Genomic DNA, 14,464 nt, shown 5'->3' on the forward strand with positions numbered 1-14,464 from the left:
AAATGAGGTAACAGCACTTGAGTCAACAAACCACCCCCGCCAGCTGGACAGGGAGAGGGGGACCACGACCCTGCTCCGTAAGGGGGTTCCTCCACCTGCTCCAGGGACTGTCCTGCTGTCCCCAGACCCGTGGGTGTCACATGGCAAATTCCCTCCGGCACCCGGGTGTGGGTCCGGGTGGTCTTGCTGTTGTTGCTTTTGCATCCCCTGGCTGGAGCAGGCTCAAAAACCCAGCATCCTCCGGCTCAGCTCACTGGGCACATCTGCATCCCAGCTGGGGACATGATGGAGGAGGAATGCTGATCCCCTGGGAGGCGGCCACAGGGTTGTGTGGCTCAACCACAGCTCGAGGGACATCAGACACCTCTGACATCCTCATCTTCTGCTTCACCTAAGGCATTTTGGGGTTGGGATGAGGAATGGAGCAGCCATCCATCCATCCATCCATCCATCTATCCATCCCAAGGCTGGAGCACCCCAAGCAGCCAACGAAAACCCAACTGAAGATACACTTGTGAGCCAGACCTTGCAAAAGTCATCCTATGGAACTCAAGGCATTGAGCTAATAAGCCTCGTTAAGAAACTCATTAAGATCCTGCTGTAATCAAAGGAAGGAGAAGGGGCAAAATGGAGGGTGGGGGAACATGGACCAAACTGTTCAGTGCTGGTTAAAAGCATTACCTGAAAAGGAAGGACACTGGGAACCAACCAGCCCATAAATACTTTTGGTCCACAAGGTAGTACCAACCACATATTTGGCTTTTTGTTTTAGGATTTACAGTTTGGTGGGGTTTTTTTAATTTTTAAATTTAGTGCAGCTGCAGAAACTGAGGTGCAGTGGGGTGCAATGTCCGCAGCTCCTGGGTTCAGTCCCAACCATTTTGCTGGGGTCCCTGCATCGCCGGTGCTGCCCCATGAGCCCAGCTATGCACGAGGTGGGCTGGTCTGCATTGCCATCTCCCCTGCCATGTGTGATCTGGACACGTCCCTCACCATCGAGCCCCCACGTTGCCCTCGACGCTCCCCCAGCTTCTATCCAGAGCCGAGCTTTTAGCACAACGCCGCCCCGAATCTGGCTCGTTCTTGCAGACCAGGATTGGAGCCGTTTCTGGAACACTTCTCCTTATAGCGCACACTTTCCTGTTTTCCCACGGGTTGTGAAATGCAAAGGATTTTTTCATTTTGCTGTCAAGATTTGGCTAGAGACTTGTTTACCAGGCCTACAAAGCAGGGAAACCAGATAGTGCCATTTCTCTGTTATCTGCTCGGCTTGGGAGGCATAAAATTTGTTGCAATTTTCAGGAATATGCCGAGTGGAAAGTTAATGGCAAGCGGGTGGGAGGTGTTTTGGCAGCCGAGGAGAGCGATGCTATGGGAGGATGCACCCTTGCAGTCTTTCTGTAGCTGTTCCGAGGCATAATTGGCATTTTGTACTAACAATGCTTCGGCTCGTTATTGTGCCCAGAGGAATCTAAGGGAAACAGGGCGGCAGACTCGCTGGCTCGCCAGCTCCAGGGCACCATTGCCCAGCAGAGCGGGCAGACAGGAGTGATGGATGATGCCAAGCTGTGATGTCCGCCCACCCCTTAGCTCACTGGCCCATCACTGCGCACCAGCGCTTCCCAGCCTTACCATCCCCGTTTCCAAAAAGCCTCCCGGCACGGCTCCATCAAAGCCATGGGGAGGACAGCAGCTCCGTGCAGAGTATGACTGTGCCCAGAAGGAGGAATCATAGAATCATTTGGGCTGGAAAGGACCTTTAGAGTTCATCTAGTCCAACCCTCCTGCAGTGATCAGAGACATCTCTAACTAGATCAGGTTGCTCAGAGCCCCATCCAGCCTGACCTTGAATGCCTCCAGGGATGGGGCTTCCACCACCTCTCTGGGCAACCTGTTCCAGTGCTTCACCACCCTCATTGTAAAATTTTTTTTCCTTATGTCAAGTCTAAATCTACCCTCTTTTAGTTTAAAACCATTACCCCTTGTCCTGTCACAGCAGACCCTGCTAAAAAGTCTGTCCCCATCTCTCATATAGGCCCCCTTCAGGTATTGGAAGGTCGCAATGAGGTCACCTCGAAGCCTCCTCTTCTCCAGGCTGAACAACCTTGAAAAACTCTCTCAGCCTGTCTTCACAGGAGAGGTGCTCCAGCCCTCGGATCATTTTCGTTGCCCTCCTCTGGACCTTCTCCAACAGGTCCATGTCTCTCCTGTGCTGAGGGCTCCAGAGCTGGATGCAATACTCCAGGTGGGGTCTCACCAGAGCGGAGTAGAGGGGAGGAGGGAAGCATTAAACACCAGCATGGTCATAAGTCACCTGCATGCTTTAGGCTCCAAAATTCAATTTTGTCAATCTGATGAAACATTTTTATATATTCAATATGAAATTTGATGGACGCGGCTGCAGGTTCTGACATTGCACAAAGCAGGGCAGGGGGTGCTCTCAGGAGATGCTGTCCTGCTGTGATGTCTGGACCATGGGCATCATGGTAATAAGGTCCCTCCTTGCAGTCATCCTCAGCGTGAAGGGCAGCACAGCTAAGAACATCATCATTTCTGCAGGTGTGCGGGCAAGGAGCACTTACACCCAGCAGCAGCCAAAATAGGAAGGTGATGACCATGAGATGGCAGCAGACAGGCGCTTCCTCTCCTCCAGGAGCACGGTGGGTGCTCTCAGGAGGTCCAAGCCCTCTCCAGGCCATCACCAAGCCACAGGGAATTTCAAGAGCCGCTGTCGTCAGTAGGAACGATCATGCTTGTCTCAGCGTGTATCTCAAGGGGTTTTACGAACACAGTGTGGCTTCACTTTGTGTCTCACCACCGTATGGTGAAGTCAAGAGTCAACCCATTGTACAAATGGGACAGCAGAGGTTCATGAACCTGAGCAGCTATTTCTGATGCTGTGCAGCATAAGCTGAGAGAAGGTCCCTGAAGTGCCAATTTCCCAATTGTGGAATTCCCAAATTTCCTTTGCAGTGCTGAGATCCAGAAACCAGAGCATTATAATGCCAAAACCCACCCTTGAGCCCTACCCACAGCTCAGATGATAGATACAATCACTTTGTCAGGATCTCACCAGCCATGTGGTGTTGTCTCTTCCTCTTTGCCATAAACTTAAAACTTCAAGCTATTTAAAGGTTATCGATATATTGGATCTTCCCTATTACAGGAAACTCATAGTTTCCACAAGAATCATTTTGAAGGTGGGTATCCCTCAGAAAAGGCAGCAGACAGTACCCATCCACCAGAAGAAGGTGGTCTTGGTGCATAGTCTTGGGTTGGGTTTGCTTTTCCCCAACCTTGGCACTACATTTTACTACTCCCTGGTCTTGTAGAGGGTCTGAAACAAATGAAATGGAGTTTTTTGGCTCTCACTGTAGGGTTCTGTCAGAACTGATATAGCATTGAGGAGCATAGTGAGTCCCAAACTCCAGGCTGCTCTGCTTCCCAGTTGCTCTGCGGTCGGATGCCACGCTACCCCGGCTGTGAGGCTGCAAGATCTCACCAAGGACACAACAGCTGTGGAGGAACTCCACATATTTTGCTGGGATTTTGGGATGAACTTCTGCCCCCTCTGCAAAGGCAAAAATCTTTCCTGTTAGCCTTTGCAAAGGGAAAGTTTCTCCCTCTAAACTTTCTCATTGCTCTGTTTCCGAGACCTGGGCAGGCTCAGCTGGTCCTTCTACTTTAAGAAGACCACACAGGTCTCTCCTCCTCCTGCCATATCCCTCAGCAGGTGATACTGCTGACTGTGGGTTTGCATTTACCATTTTACACCCCAACAGTGGTTGTATCTTATTTTGATGAAATTACTCTCATCTCTGTAGGCTCACATGCTCAGAGTACCAGAGGTTAAGAGCTGATCTCCAACTGCAACACTGCTGTCAGCCCTACAAAGAAGTCCAAAAGGGTGGTACTTACACAGGTTTTAGCTTCTTTCAGATATATGGTGGGCACATTATTTTGTACCTGGTCTTTACAGATGACCTAGAAGGACAGAAGAAAAGCAACTCTCAAATGTTTGATACAGGCTGGAAGGACAGTTGGTCACCGATACAACAGATTGCCCCAAGCCAGGAGACATCCCAGCCGAAACTCTGATCTATTTTATGGAAACGAGACAGGCCCGGGAGCCCTTCACTCAACCCTTTAGGTGTGGAAGGGTTTTCAGAGGTAACTGACATGGGTGCTAATGCACTTCTCAAACCAGGCTTAGGATTTGCAGTACGGGGTAAAGCGGGAATTGGCTGGGGCATCCATGCCAGTATGCCATGATGCAGTCCCGCCCTACTTAAGACGAGCATCTGGAAACAGAAGCCCTGGGATCTTTAGTTATCCTGGCTTGTGTTTTGAGACTCCCTACACTCCCAAACCATTTCGTGCTAATATCATCCATGCAAGGTTTATGCTGAATTGTGGTCTTTGCTCTCTCGTCACGTCCAAGTCCACCCCAAGGCAGCTCGTGCTCTCCATAATGCTTCCCTCCTTCTTCCCAAATTTTACTTCTTCCCTGTTCAGCACCCAGACCATAATCCCCTTCACCTCCACCCTCTGTGTCTCTTCACTGGAAAGCTACAGGAGAAAGGGGTTGGACTAGATGACCTTTAAAGGTCCCTTCCAACCCAAACCATTCTATGATTCTATGATCTAGAATTATTTTGCTGCCTCATGTTTTCCTAAGGCAGATCTCTCCGACACAAACACGCACCACGAGAAAGGCTACAGACTCCACACGTACGTGGGATGCCAGCTAAATATTAACAGACAACACTACGAAGCGCCCACCTTCCCGTAGGCATCATTACCTCATTTTGGAAAGAAGCGTTAGGGTGCTGGTAGCCGGGACTGGTGCTCGCTGTCTGGTCCTCCGGGGTTGGGGCCGATGGCCGTGTACTGGCAGGGCTCTGGGAAGTGCTTGTAGGTTTGGTTGACGCAGATTTGGCGTCATGGCTTCTCTCATCTGGGTCCCCAATATACACCAAAAAACAAGCAGACAGACAGTGATACAGTATAAAGGATACAGCTGACACAGCTCTGTGTGTGAGCGGCTGAAAATAAGTTTTCAGCTCTAGCCCTGCCTTGAAGCTCATTGTGTCAAATCTTAGAGACGCTTTGGGTTGCTGCTTTTTTTCTTTTTTTTTTTTTTAATTCACTTTGATATGGAAAAAATATTATTGCTGATTTTATTTTCTGCTGCTGAAACCCATCAGACTGTACTGGAGAGACGAACCCAAAGACTATGACGGCTGTGCGTTGGTAGCTGGGTAATCACTTAAAAAAGGAGTATTGCTGGGTAAATGGGATGGCCCTCATTCCACTTTATCCGAGGTGCCTTCCATGGAGGTTTCTACAACAGGGGTAGACTATATCTGAGCTGGCTACCCAGGATCTCCCAGCAAATGGAGTTCATTGTGCAATCCCAATGACAACTGCAGCCACCTCCATTTAAGAGAGGATGAAAGGCCATAACCTTGGTTGACTGCATCTCCATCAGCTATGGAAGAAGTCCAGGGTGACAAGCTTAGAAGTAGTGCCTGGTACTATGGAAGACAGCCTGGGGTGTCCTGCCTGCTACTCCAGAAGGGCACATGCCCCATGTCTACCAGCCCCATGCAGGTATCTCAGATACCTTTGTTAAGGTCTCTAGCATCTTAGAGTTTCTTGTGCAATGGGAGTAGTGCAAGGAGCATAACAGCCTCCTGTCTCCCCAAATCCTTTTGAAGAAATGGATCTCCATCCCTGGGTTCCTAATTTATCTTTAAATGGTGACAAAGAAAATTAAAAACCCACATTCTGTTCACAGCCTCTTTGCTTTTGGGACTCCTGCCTCTTCCAGAGAAAAGATGAGGGATATTTCTCTCCCAGACACATTCTGAAGGCTCTAGGAGAGAATTAATTTCAAAGCCATCTGTTTCTCTTGCATTCTCTCACCTATTTATTAAATGTAAAAGTTTTTTAGACCTCTTCATGCTAAATGCTTGAGGTCAAATTTGAATTAACATCATTTCATATATCATCCTTTAATGGAGGAGGACTGTGGAGCAGGAGGGGAAGGAAACATCCTTCATGTAGATACCCATTTCACCTCTTCATGCCTGCTAACATGCTCAAAACATGACTTGGGTGAAGCCGGTCTTGCATTAAGACGTTGACCCATTTAGTGATGCTGACAGCTGGAAGGCTGAGGGGGATGGAGATGGTTTTCTGAGTGGGTTCTGTATTGCAGGTAACTGGAAACTGGATCAAGAACAACATTCTCCAGGGGAAGATAATGAAGGGCTTCGGTGTCATCACAACTTCTAGTCAGAGCCAGATGTGAGCTGAACCCACGATCCCACCCAAGTCTGGAAGGCTCCATGGAGTCCTCACAGTCCCACAGTGTGATTAACTCCCCATAAACGCTGCCAGACAAAACGCCAAGGGGGAGCCTGAACTGTGCCTCACCAGGACACTTGTGGACTGACATGACTCTGTAAAGCTCCAGAGGTCTAGAAAAAACATATTAATGGTGTTCAGCAAGATCCTAAACACCACGTGGACATTCATAATGCTGCTTAGACAGAAGTCAGCAGCCAAACCCCCCCAGCAATGACGAATATCCTACCTAACTGCTTAGACTCTTTAGAGGTTGTAGACTCAGAGTTTAGCCACAAAATCTCCTTAGTCATCTAAAGCTTATTTTCTGTGCATGCCCAGACAGCCTTCACTGAGCCGTCAGCTATACTAGGGATCTTCTACAGTCAGCATTCAGGGTGCTGTCAATCTGTTTCACCAACTCTACAACGTCAGTCTCCACCTCCGAACTCATCGCTGCTGGCTCCCTTTTGCAGTCACTGAAGATCGAGTCATTGCAGTCGATGGTGCTTCAGGCACAGTTTGGTCCATCTGAAAGCCAATGTCTATGCTTTGCTAGTTGATTCATGCCTTGAATTTCACCAACTGCATTGACTCGATCTCCACCGATGACAACAGGGACCTACAGAGCCAGCTGTCATGGAGACAACTGCTCTGGAAAGTCCTAAAAAGAGACAAGGTAATGACACCCCATAATGACAGGAGATGTTATAGAGTAGCCAAAGGAAAAGATCACAAAAGGGCTTCCCAGCACGACAAATCAAGGTTCTAGTCTTCTGGTACCTGCTCCAGGAGTCAGCATGGTGGTGGCCTCTGAGACCTTGTCGATGCTGCCAGATGGTAAAGACAGAGATGCTTTACTAGTGGTGGGGGACACAGATCCATCAAAAGGGGTAACAGAAGTGTCAATGCTTCCAGGTCTAGTAGAAGAGGTCAGTCCCTGGACTGGAGAACTGGGTGAAGAGTGAGGCTGTTTGGTGACAGACATGGGAGAGGAGACACCAGAGTCCTTGAGCCCAGGGGAAAGGCTGCTGCTTGGGACTCCGGTGCTCGCAGTGGTGCCAGACAATTGGTCCGAAGGTTGCCTTCCCTGAGCTTTCACGCTGGAAGGGGATGTGACAGCAGTCCCTAAACCTCCTGGGGTGGATGGAAGGCTGCTCACATGAGTGGGGATGGGACTTGCAGCACTGGTGGCTGCTGAGCTTCCCAAGCTGGCTGGAGGGATAGTCTTCTGCTGGGTGGAGCTGGAGGTTGCAGGAGGAGCAGCTGTTGAAGCTCTGGAGCTGGCTGAAGAGCTCACCTGCCGAGACAGGTGAGGTGATGTCGTGGGGGCGGGTGATGGGTTTCCTAGGTTGCTTGTGGTGCTGTTCCCTTGAACTACGGCAGGTGACATCGTAGAGGTGGGTGTTGGGTTTTGTGGTTTGATTGTAGAGGTGGTCACTGGAACAGTGGTAGGTGATATCACAGGGGCGGGCGGTGGGTTTCTCAGGTCACTTGTAGGCGTGGTTTCTTGAACTACGGCAGGTGACATCGTAGAGGTGGATGACGGGTTTCCTGGACTGCTTGTAGAGATGGTCCTTTGCATCTTGTTGGTGACTGTACTTGTGATGATCTTCCCAGTTTCTCCTTGGCTTGCAGGAGCTGTCTCTGAAACATTCTGAGAGCTGACACCTAGGGAAAAGTGAAAACGTCAAGATAAACTTTGAACTGAGGAAACTACCCTTGGTTTCCACCCAGAACAGGTATTTGTAGAAATAAATGCTGACCAGAAACCATGAGTCATTCACTCAGGGCTTGTCTCATGCCCTCTAAACTCATACCAAATGCCACATTCTGGTGTCACTGTGTCCAGCAAAAAGCAGAGCAGAGCAGGAGGAAGAGGAGAAGTCAAACTCACAGGACTTCAAAGGGGTTGGAGGGTGAGCAGGAGGGCAAGACCTGCTGGGTCCCAGAAGGCAGGTGTCCTTCATATGGGAGGTGCACCAGCTCCCGTGCAGAGCACTGCAAGTCATTCCCGAAATAAAGTACATCCAGCCCTCATAAGGGAGCAGCCAAGGGATGTGCCGAATGCTGTTTGTTCAAACCCGTTATGAGGGTCTCCCACATCCCTGAAGTGGCGAGGAGCCTCAGATAAATAAGGTGACCCTTCTGATCATTCTGAAAGTTACATTCTTTTTGCAAGCTCAAGCTTTGTTCCTTTAATTGCTCACGTTTCAACTTAGGTTCCCTCCGAAAAAAAACCCTCAGATAAATACTATAAAAACATAAAATAGGTACTCTCACTTGAATCCACAGAGTCAAACTATTGAGGGTGGTGAGGCAGTGGCAGAGGTTGCCCAGAGAAGCTGTGGATGCCCCATCCCTGGAAGTGTTGAAGGCCAGGTTGGATGGGGCTTGGAGCAACCTGGTCTGGTGGAAGGTGTCCCTGTCCATGGCAGGGGGGTTGGAACTGGGTGGGCTTTAAGGTCCCTTCCAACCCAACCCATTGTGTGATTCTATGATCCTACGAAAATTCATACACACTGAAATTCCCAGTTGGGTGAACTGTGGAAACAGTATTTATTCTACTTGCTCTGAAAGAATAGGTCAACACTGGACCGAGTTTGCAAGTAAATACAAAAAGCATTGACTTGGAGCTGCATTATTTTAATTTTAAGAATGTTCATTTCAGCTGCCCATTGCAAATACTATCACCAATCTACAATCACATACTTGTTTAGCTGATCACTCTACTATTCTGAAAAGCCTGAGAAAGTCACACAAAAATGTTTAAAGTCAGTGTTTACTTTCAAAGGAAAATCTTAAAAAAAAATCAAAGGATGCATTTAGGAAAAGGAGAAGCAAGCCAGGAAAATGAAGGGCTCCATCTACGTATACCACGCAAATCCCTAATGCCACAATCTGAACAACGAAATGCCCATGTGTTTTTCCATGGTCTTTACCCTGCATTTGTACATCACGTAGAAATGCTACTTTTATCATGGCTTATTTGTTTTTGAGGAAATCCATGAAGTATTTCCCTAAGAATTGACATTACCTAAGTGGGAAAAAAGCTCGGTCTCAAAGCGGAGAGGGTTGTCCATTGCTCAGTTATCTCACATTATCATACATAAGGAGATCTGCAGTTGTTTTCTGAAGAATGCTTTAGATTTTCAAATTATGAAGCTGTTTCTCAGTGAGGGATGCAGCTGAAAGACAGCTTGTCTGACAAAAGATTGCAACATCACACAATGCTAAAAAGTGGTATATTCACTACTAGACTGGATATAAAAATTTGGGTCCATTTTTCTGTTTGCAATCACTGCGGGAGCTTCATCTATTGCCACAGAGATAAATTCCCCCCCCCCCCATTGCACATGGTAACCACCACCTCTGAGCTCTTCCTCACATTGACCCCAGGAAAGGTTCGATCAATTTTTCACCTTTTGGGAACCGTGGGCTGCACTGAGCCACCTCATCCGTGGATCTGTCTGGAGTCAAGACAACACCCTGATTTAGGAGAGGGGAGCAGTTATTCCATTTGATGACTGTGCAGAAGAGGGCTATTTTTTTTTTTTCCCTATGAGGCACTTGTATATTATTTCCAACCTTCCAAAACAGGAGTCACAAATCCAAGGTTTGATTTTTATCCATATCCTAATGCTGCACTCTGCAATCTGCTTCATTCCTCCGTGCTGGCACACTAGCAAAGTATTTTCTCTTACAGAGCCTGTTTACTAGCACTGGCTGCGCTTCAAAGATCTGAAGAAAGCTTGAGCTTCTGAGATTCATACTGCTGGGGCAATCTAACCCCACCACATCAGGACCCCGGCAGGGTGTGGAGGTATGTTTGAGATAGGATCTGAGCAGTGGGATTCGGGACAGGGAGGCTGCAACAGGTTTGGGGTCCCACGGGAGCTGCCTGTGGACAGGGTGGGTTGGAAAGAGGCAGAGGAGCTATGGCTGGGCTCTGGGTAGGCATCCGAACAGGGAATAGAATAGAACAGAACAGAATAGAATAGAATAGACTATAGAATAGAATATTTTCATTCGGAAGGGACCCACAGATCATCCAGTCCAACTGCCTGACCACTCCAGGAGAAATGCAGAGCCAGGAAAAAAGATGTGCAGACCCTCTCCTGAAATACAGTTCCTATTCCTGTTTCCCCACCAGCTGCTGGGAGCAGCCATTTCTGAAAACACCATTAAGATGTGAGTTCAACTGAAACTAGCAGCATGAATTATTTTAGGAAACCCTGAACTTGCGAGAAAACATCTCTACTACATCTGTAGGAAAAGAACTTTTGTGGAGGTAAGTCATATTTCCTATAGACTGACCACTGTCTGCAGGAGAAGAAGAGGTAAGGGAGCAAAACACAGACACAAGGATCTAGCAGATGAAACTCAGGTGCAAAAGACAGGAGGGAGTTTTCATCTAGCCACCTCCTTAGCTGTATTAGCAACTTGCCTGGCTTGAATCCTCAGTGATGGTTGCACCAAGCTAGAGACCAGGCATCCAGCTAGCCACAAAAATGGGTCCATCCCATAAATAGGGCTATAAAAGTTTGACAGAGGTTTTGACAACAAGAGAGGTTAGGAAAAAAAAAAATCCTCAGAAGGTAGAAACAATACAAAAGAGGCGTAAACAAAGAAAGGGTTGGAAGGAAGGTGGAGGAAATCCCCCACTGGTCTTGCTTCCTTTGCACGTCCCGGCCCCATCTCAAAGAGGCAGGAAGCAAACAGGCACCAAAGGAGCGGTAGAAAAGACAATTCAATTCAACTCGGTCCAAAAGAGAAAGGGGCAGGCTCATGGTTTGGCTCTGGGCCAGTCCCGGTGGCCGGGTGGGACCCCAGGAGCCAAGAAACCAATATCCCTGCCCCAGCACTTCCCCATCCCACCCCAGGGAGCTACAGATTTTACCACTTTTAGCAAAAATTGGGGGAAAAAGCCCAAAGCAAGGGGTTGCTCTGCTGATGGAGAAATCTGGTGGGATCCTCCAGGCTTGCCCTCACCAGAGTAGTAGCAGGGCCTCTTTCAAGGGACACAAAGTCCAAAAAAGCAACTGGGAGATGAACCAAGACTCAAGTCGATGCTCAAAAACCTTACTAGTATTTTATCTCTCCATATCTCTGCATCAAGTCTTAGCGCTCCTCTCCTGCTAAGATCAAGAGATGATAAAAGACCAATTTATTCTTTCTCACTGAGCCAGGATCAGTGATTTAAGTGGGCTCAAAGCATCTTGAGGAGTCACTGCCTGGAAGTGGTGAGCCACCATGCAGAGGGGGGATGGATGGATGGACGGATGGATGGAAGGATGGATTCAACGGGTGCTGATGATGCAGGCAGGGAGGACACTATCCATCCTACTACATGGGCCTGGCTGAGGTCAAGGGATGCTAAGTGCCATAGAGGTAGACATCAATCTCCTTTGGTGGGTAACGACCAGCATCCCTTTGGCAAGTGGCAACACAAATGATATATGAGCCAGAAAACACCTCACCACTCCATTCCCTCCCTACTAACCCACTCCTGCTGTATCGGGCTGAATGGGACCACTGGGAAAAGTGGGACCACTTTGCAAAAGATCTCCCATCCCAAACTGGATCTAAAGGTGATGTTTCTTTAATAACCTCTACCCTGGCTCAGCTGGGCTGCTACCAAATTTTCCCTTTCCCCTTTTCTTCTTCCACAGCTTGCTTGTCTCCAAGCAGACTGTCTTGAAGAATTATTGTTGCTGGCTGAAATGCAATGGATGTGGTGAACAGCAGGCACGGAGATGGCCACGGGAAGAGGAAATCGAGGCAGGTTGCAAACTTGACACTCTTAAAGACAACGTGCACCACCGCGGGCTGGACCCACAACACGGAGAGAAGCCGCAGCTATGGCTGGATGAGATCCTTCTTCCACGGAGGATCGGCACCCCTATAGATCCCCATACCTGCCCCACAGATTTTTGGGCACCCATCTGTCAGTAAAATTTACTTTCTTTCTCCAGTTGCATTAAATGAAACTGTTTTCTTACTGCTGTTGTACAAGGAGCGAGATGCTGTTGTGGTCGCGGGGCTGCACACCTTTCTGCAGCTTTATTGCTCTGGGCTTAATATTAGTTGTTTGTTCAGGGACTGTCTCACTGCAGCATCGGGAAAAAATGTATTTTATTTAGACTGGGGAAAAAGAAATAGCATTTTTTTTTGGTGTCTTGCAGGTTCACCACCCACAGAAAACCTGACTCATTGGTCTCATTTTCAGAAGCCTAGCAAATACTTCATTCCAAAGCAGAAACAAATACAGACCAAGCAGCGAGAGCACCGCAAACTCAGGAGTCACCGTTTTCCTTCCATATGCGCCATATCTCTTTCAGACACCGGAGAACTATTTTTTATCTCTTCCTCCCTAAGTGGCCACCCGTGCCAAAACTCGGTGACAGACCCGGGGGTAATAACTGGTAATGAACCCCTGTTTGCCTGGGCTGGTAGCCAGCATTGCCTGACGACTGTCTTCAACAGAAGAAATGAAAAGGATCTGGTCGAAGGAGGAGAAAACCCTTGCAACCACAGACTGGCGGTAATAACAGCCAGGCAGGACAGGATTACGTTCGGTGCCCCTGTAGCATGAAAATTACTCACAAAAGATACAGTACGTCCTTTTGCAGGAAATGCATGACCCTTTCACACTGTGAGCCCCGGAGATAAAGGGATTTAAAGCATGCTATGAGAGGGAAGGAGGATGAAGGAGAGGTCCTCTAAGTTATCACTCCCCTTACCAGGAGGAGATCCTTTCCAAAAGGAAGTTCACTTGGCTTTCAGCCAGAGTCCCTCACCCTGTTTTCCATAAGGCAGAAAAAATCTACCTGCTTCCGACCTTCCTGGCTGTATTTTGGCACGGCAAGGTCACTTACTTGATTTCACTTTTTGGACTGTCATCAATTCCTCATTTTGAGTAAAATGAGAGTAATACAGCAGCTACCAGTGTATTTTGACAGCGTTGGTTGCAGTGAGTCTAATGCTTTGGTCTGCACCTCTCCCCTCACACATATCACTCAGAAAACCCCAAAGCCTTGTGCTTCTGTGCTGGGTGTGGGGCAGACCCACAGGAGGAGAGTGCAAGTCCTCCACCCATGCATCCGTGTGCACGGCGGCCAAACAGCCCGGAGGAAATGAGTCCGCTACAAAAACATGATTTCATTTCCAGATATGTGTATCCCATGACCGTGCCTGCGATACGGTGTCTCTGCGATGGGGACAACCCCAGGGAGGAGAGAACTTTCCCTTATTGCTAGCTATCAAGATGTTCAGCACCCCAGTGAGCAATATTTGGGAGGCTGGAAGTGCCACTGTTTGTCCCCACTGCTGTGGGCGTTCCTGGACCGGTGTATGAGCTGCTGGGATGCGTAAAGCCACCCAACATGTAGAAGAAAAGGTGTGCTGGTTTGTGTCAATGCAGCTCCTTGCAGTATCAGTCGAGGGCCACAATTTTCAGCCGCTGTGCTCCACCACTGAACATGCCGTGAAGTTGTAACCTCATTGCAGTAGATGCGTGGTATTTTGCAGGCTGAGGAAGATGCTCAGGGGAATAGCTTGTTTGGAAAGGTCACGGCTTGGTGCACAAAAAGAGAAGCAAACTGGCGCAAAACGCAAAGCGAAAGGACGTGTCCCATCCCTCCTCCCAAAGCCACCACCTCTCCACGCAGCTCCTCTGATTAATTCCCTGCCGAACAGCTTCCCGCTTCCTATTTTGGTAACACCTCCTGCCCCCGTCCATCTTGTTGAAACAGCTCAGATATTGGCTGAAAATCTATTAATAGTGAGAAAAGGAAACCCAAAAGAATAACTTAGGAAATGGTGGGTGACACACCCTGTGCCGGCGGGCTGAGCCCGGCTCAGAGCCTTACGCCAGCCGGCTCCTGCTCCTCCCAAGGCGGGATGAGAAAGCTAAGGAGCCCGAGCAACCCAGGGAAGGGGAGGGGATGTGAGCCAGGCCTGAGGAAGTTCATATTTTCCTCCCCTTTTTTGCAGCCTTTCCTGATTAAACAGGGGCAACGCGCTGAGTTTGTCAAAGGCAAAGCGGGGGCTGAGGCTCCAGGGGTGGCCTTTACTAGGAGAAATCAAGTGCCAAAGCAAGTCAGGAGGCTCC

The 14,464-nt window shown here is 48.6% G+C and overlaps 1 protein-coding gene across 1 annotated transcript in view; it reads right to left on the bottom strand.

The window, feature by feature from the left end:
• PODXL (podocalyxin-like) overlaps window positions 1–7,936 on the bottom strand; it is a gene marked incomplete at its 3' end in the record, with an annotated part of 11,315 nt that extends 3,379 nt beyond the window's left edge. The window contains exons 1-3 of the mRNA XM_009701331.1: window positions 7,135–7,936; window positions 4,803–4,957; window positions 3,919–3,984 (exon numbers count right to left, since the gene is read on the bottom strand). Coding sequence (XP_009699633.1) covers window positions 3,919–3,984; window positions 4,803–4,957; window positions 7,135–7,936 — 1,023 coding nt within the window. The remainder of the gene's footprint in view (window positions 1–3,918; window positions 3,985–4,802; window positions 4,958–7,134) is intronic.
• Window positions 7,937–14,464: the final 6,528 nt, after the last annotated feature.

Source organism: Cariama cristata, unplaced genomic scaffold, assembly GCF_000690535.1.
Source record: "Cariama cristata isolate BGI_N322 unplaced genomic scaffold, ASM69053v1 scaffold27165, whole genome shotgun sequence".
Classification (NCBI taxonomy): Eukaryota; Metazoa; Chordata; class Aves; order Cariamiformes; family Cariamidae; genus Cariama; species Cariama cristata.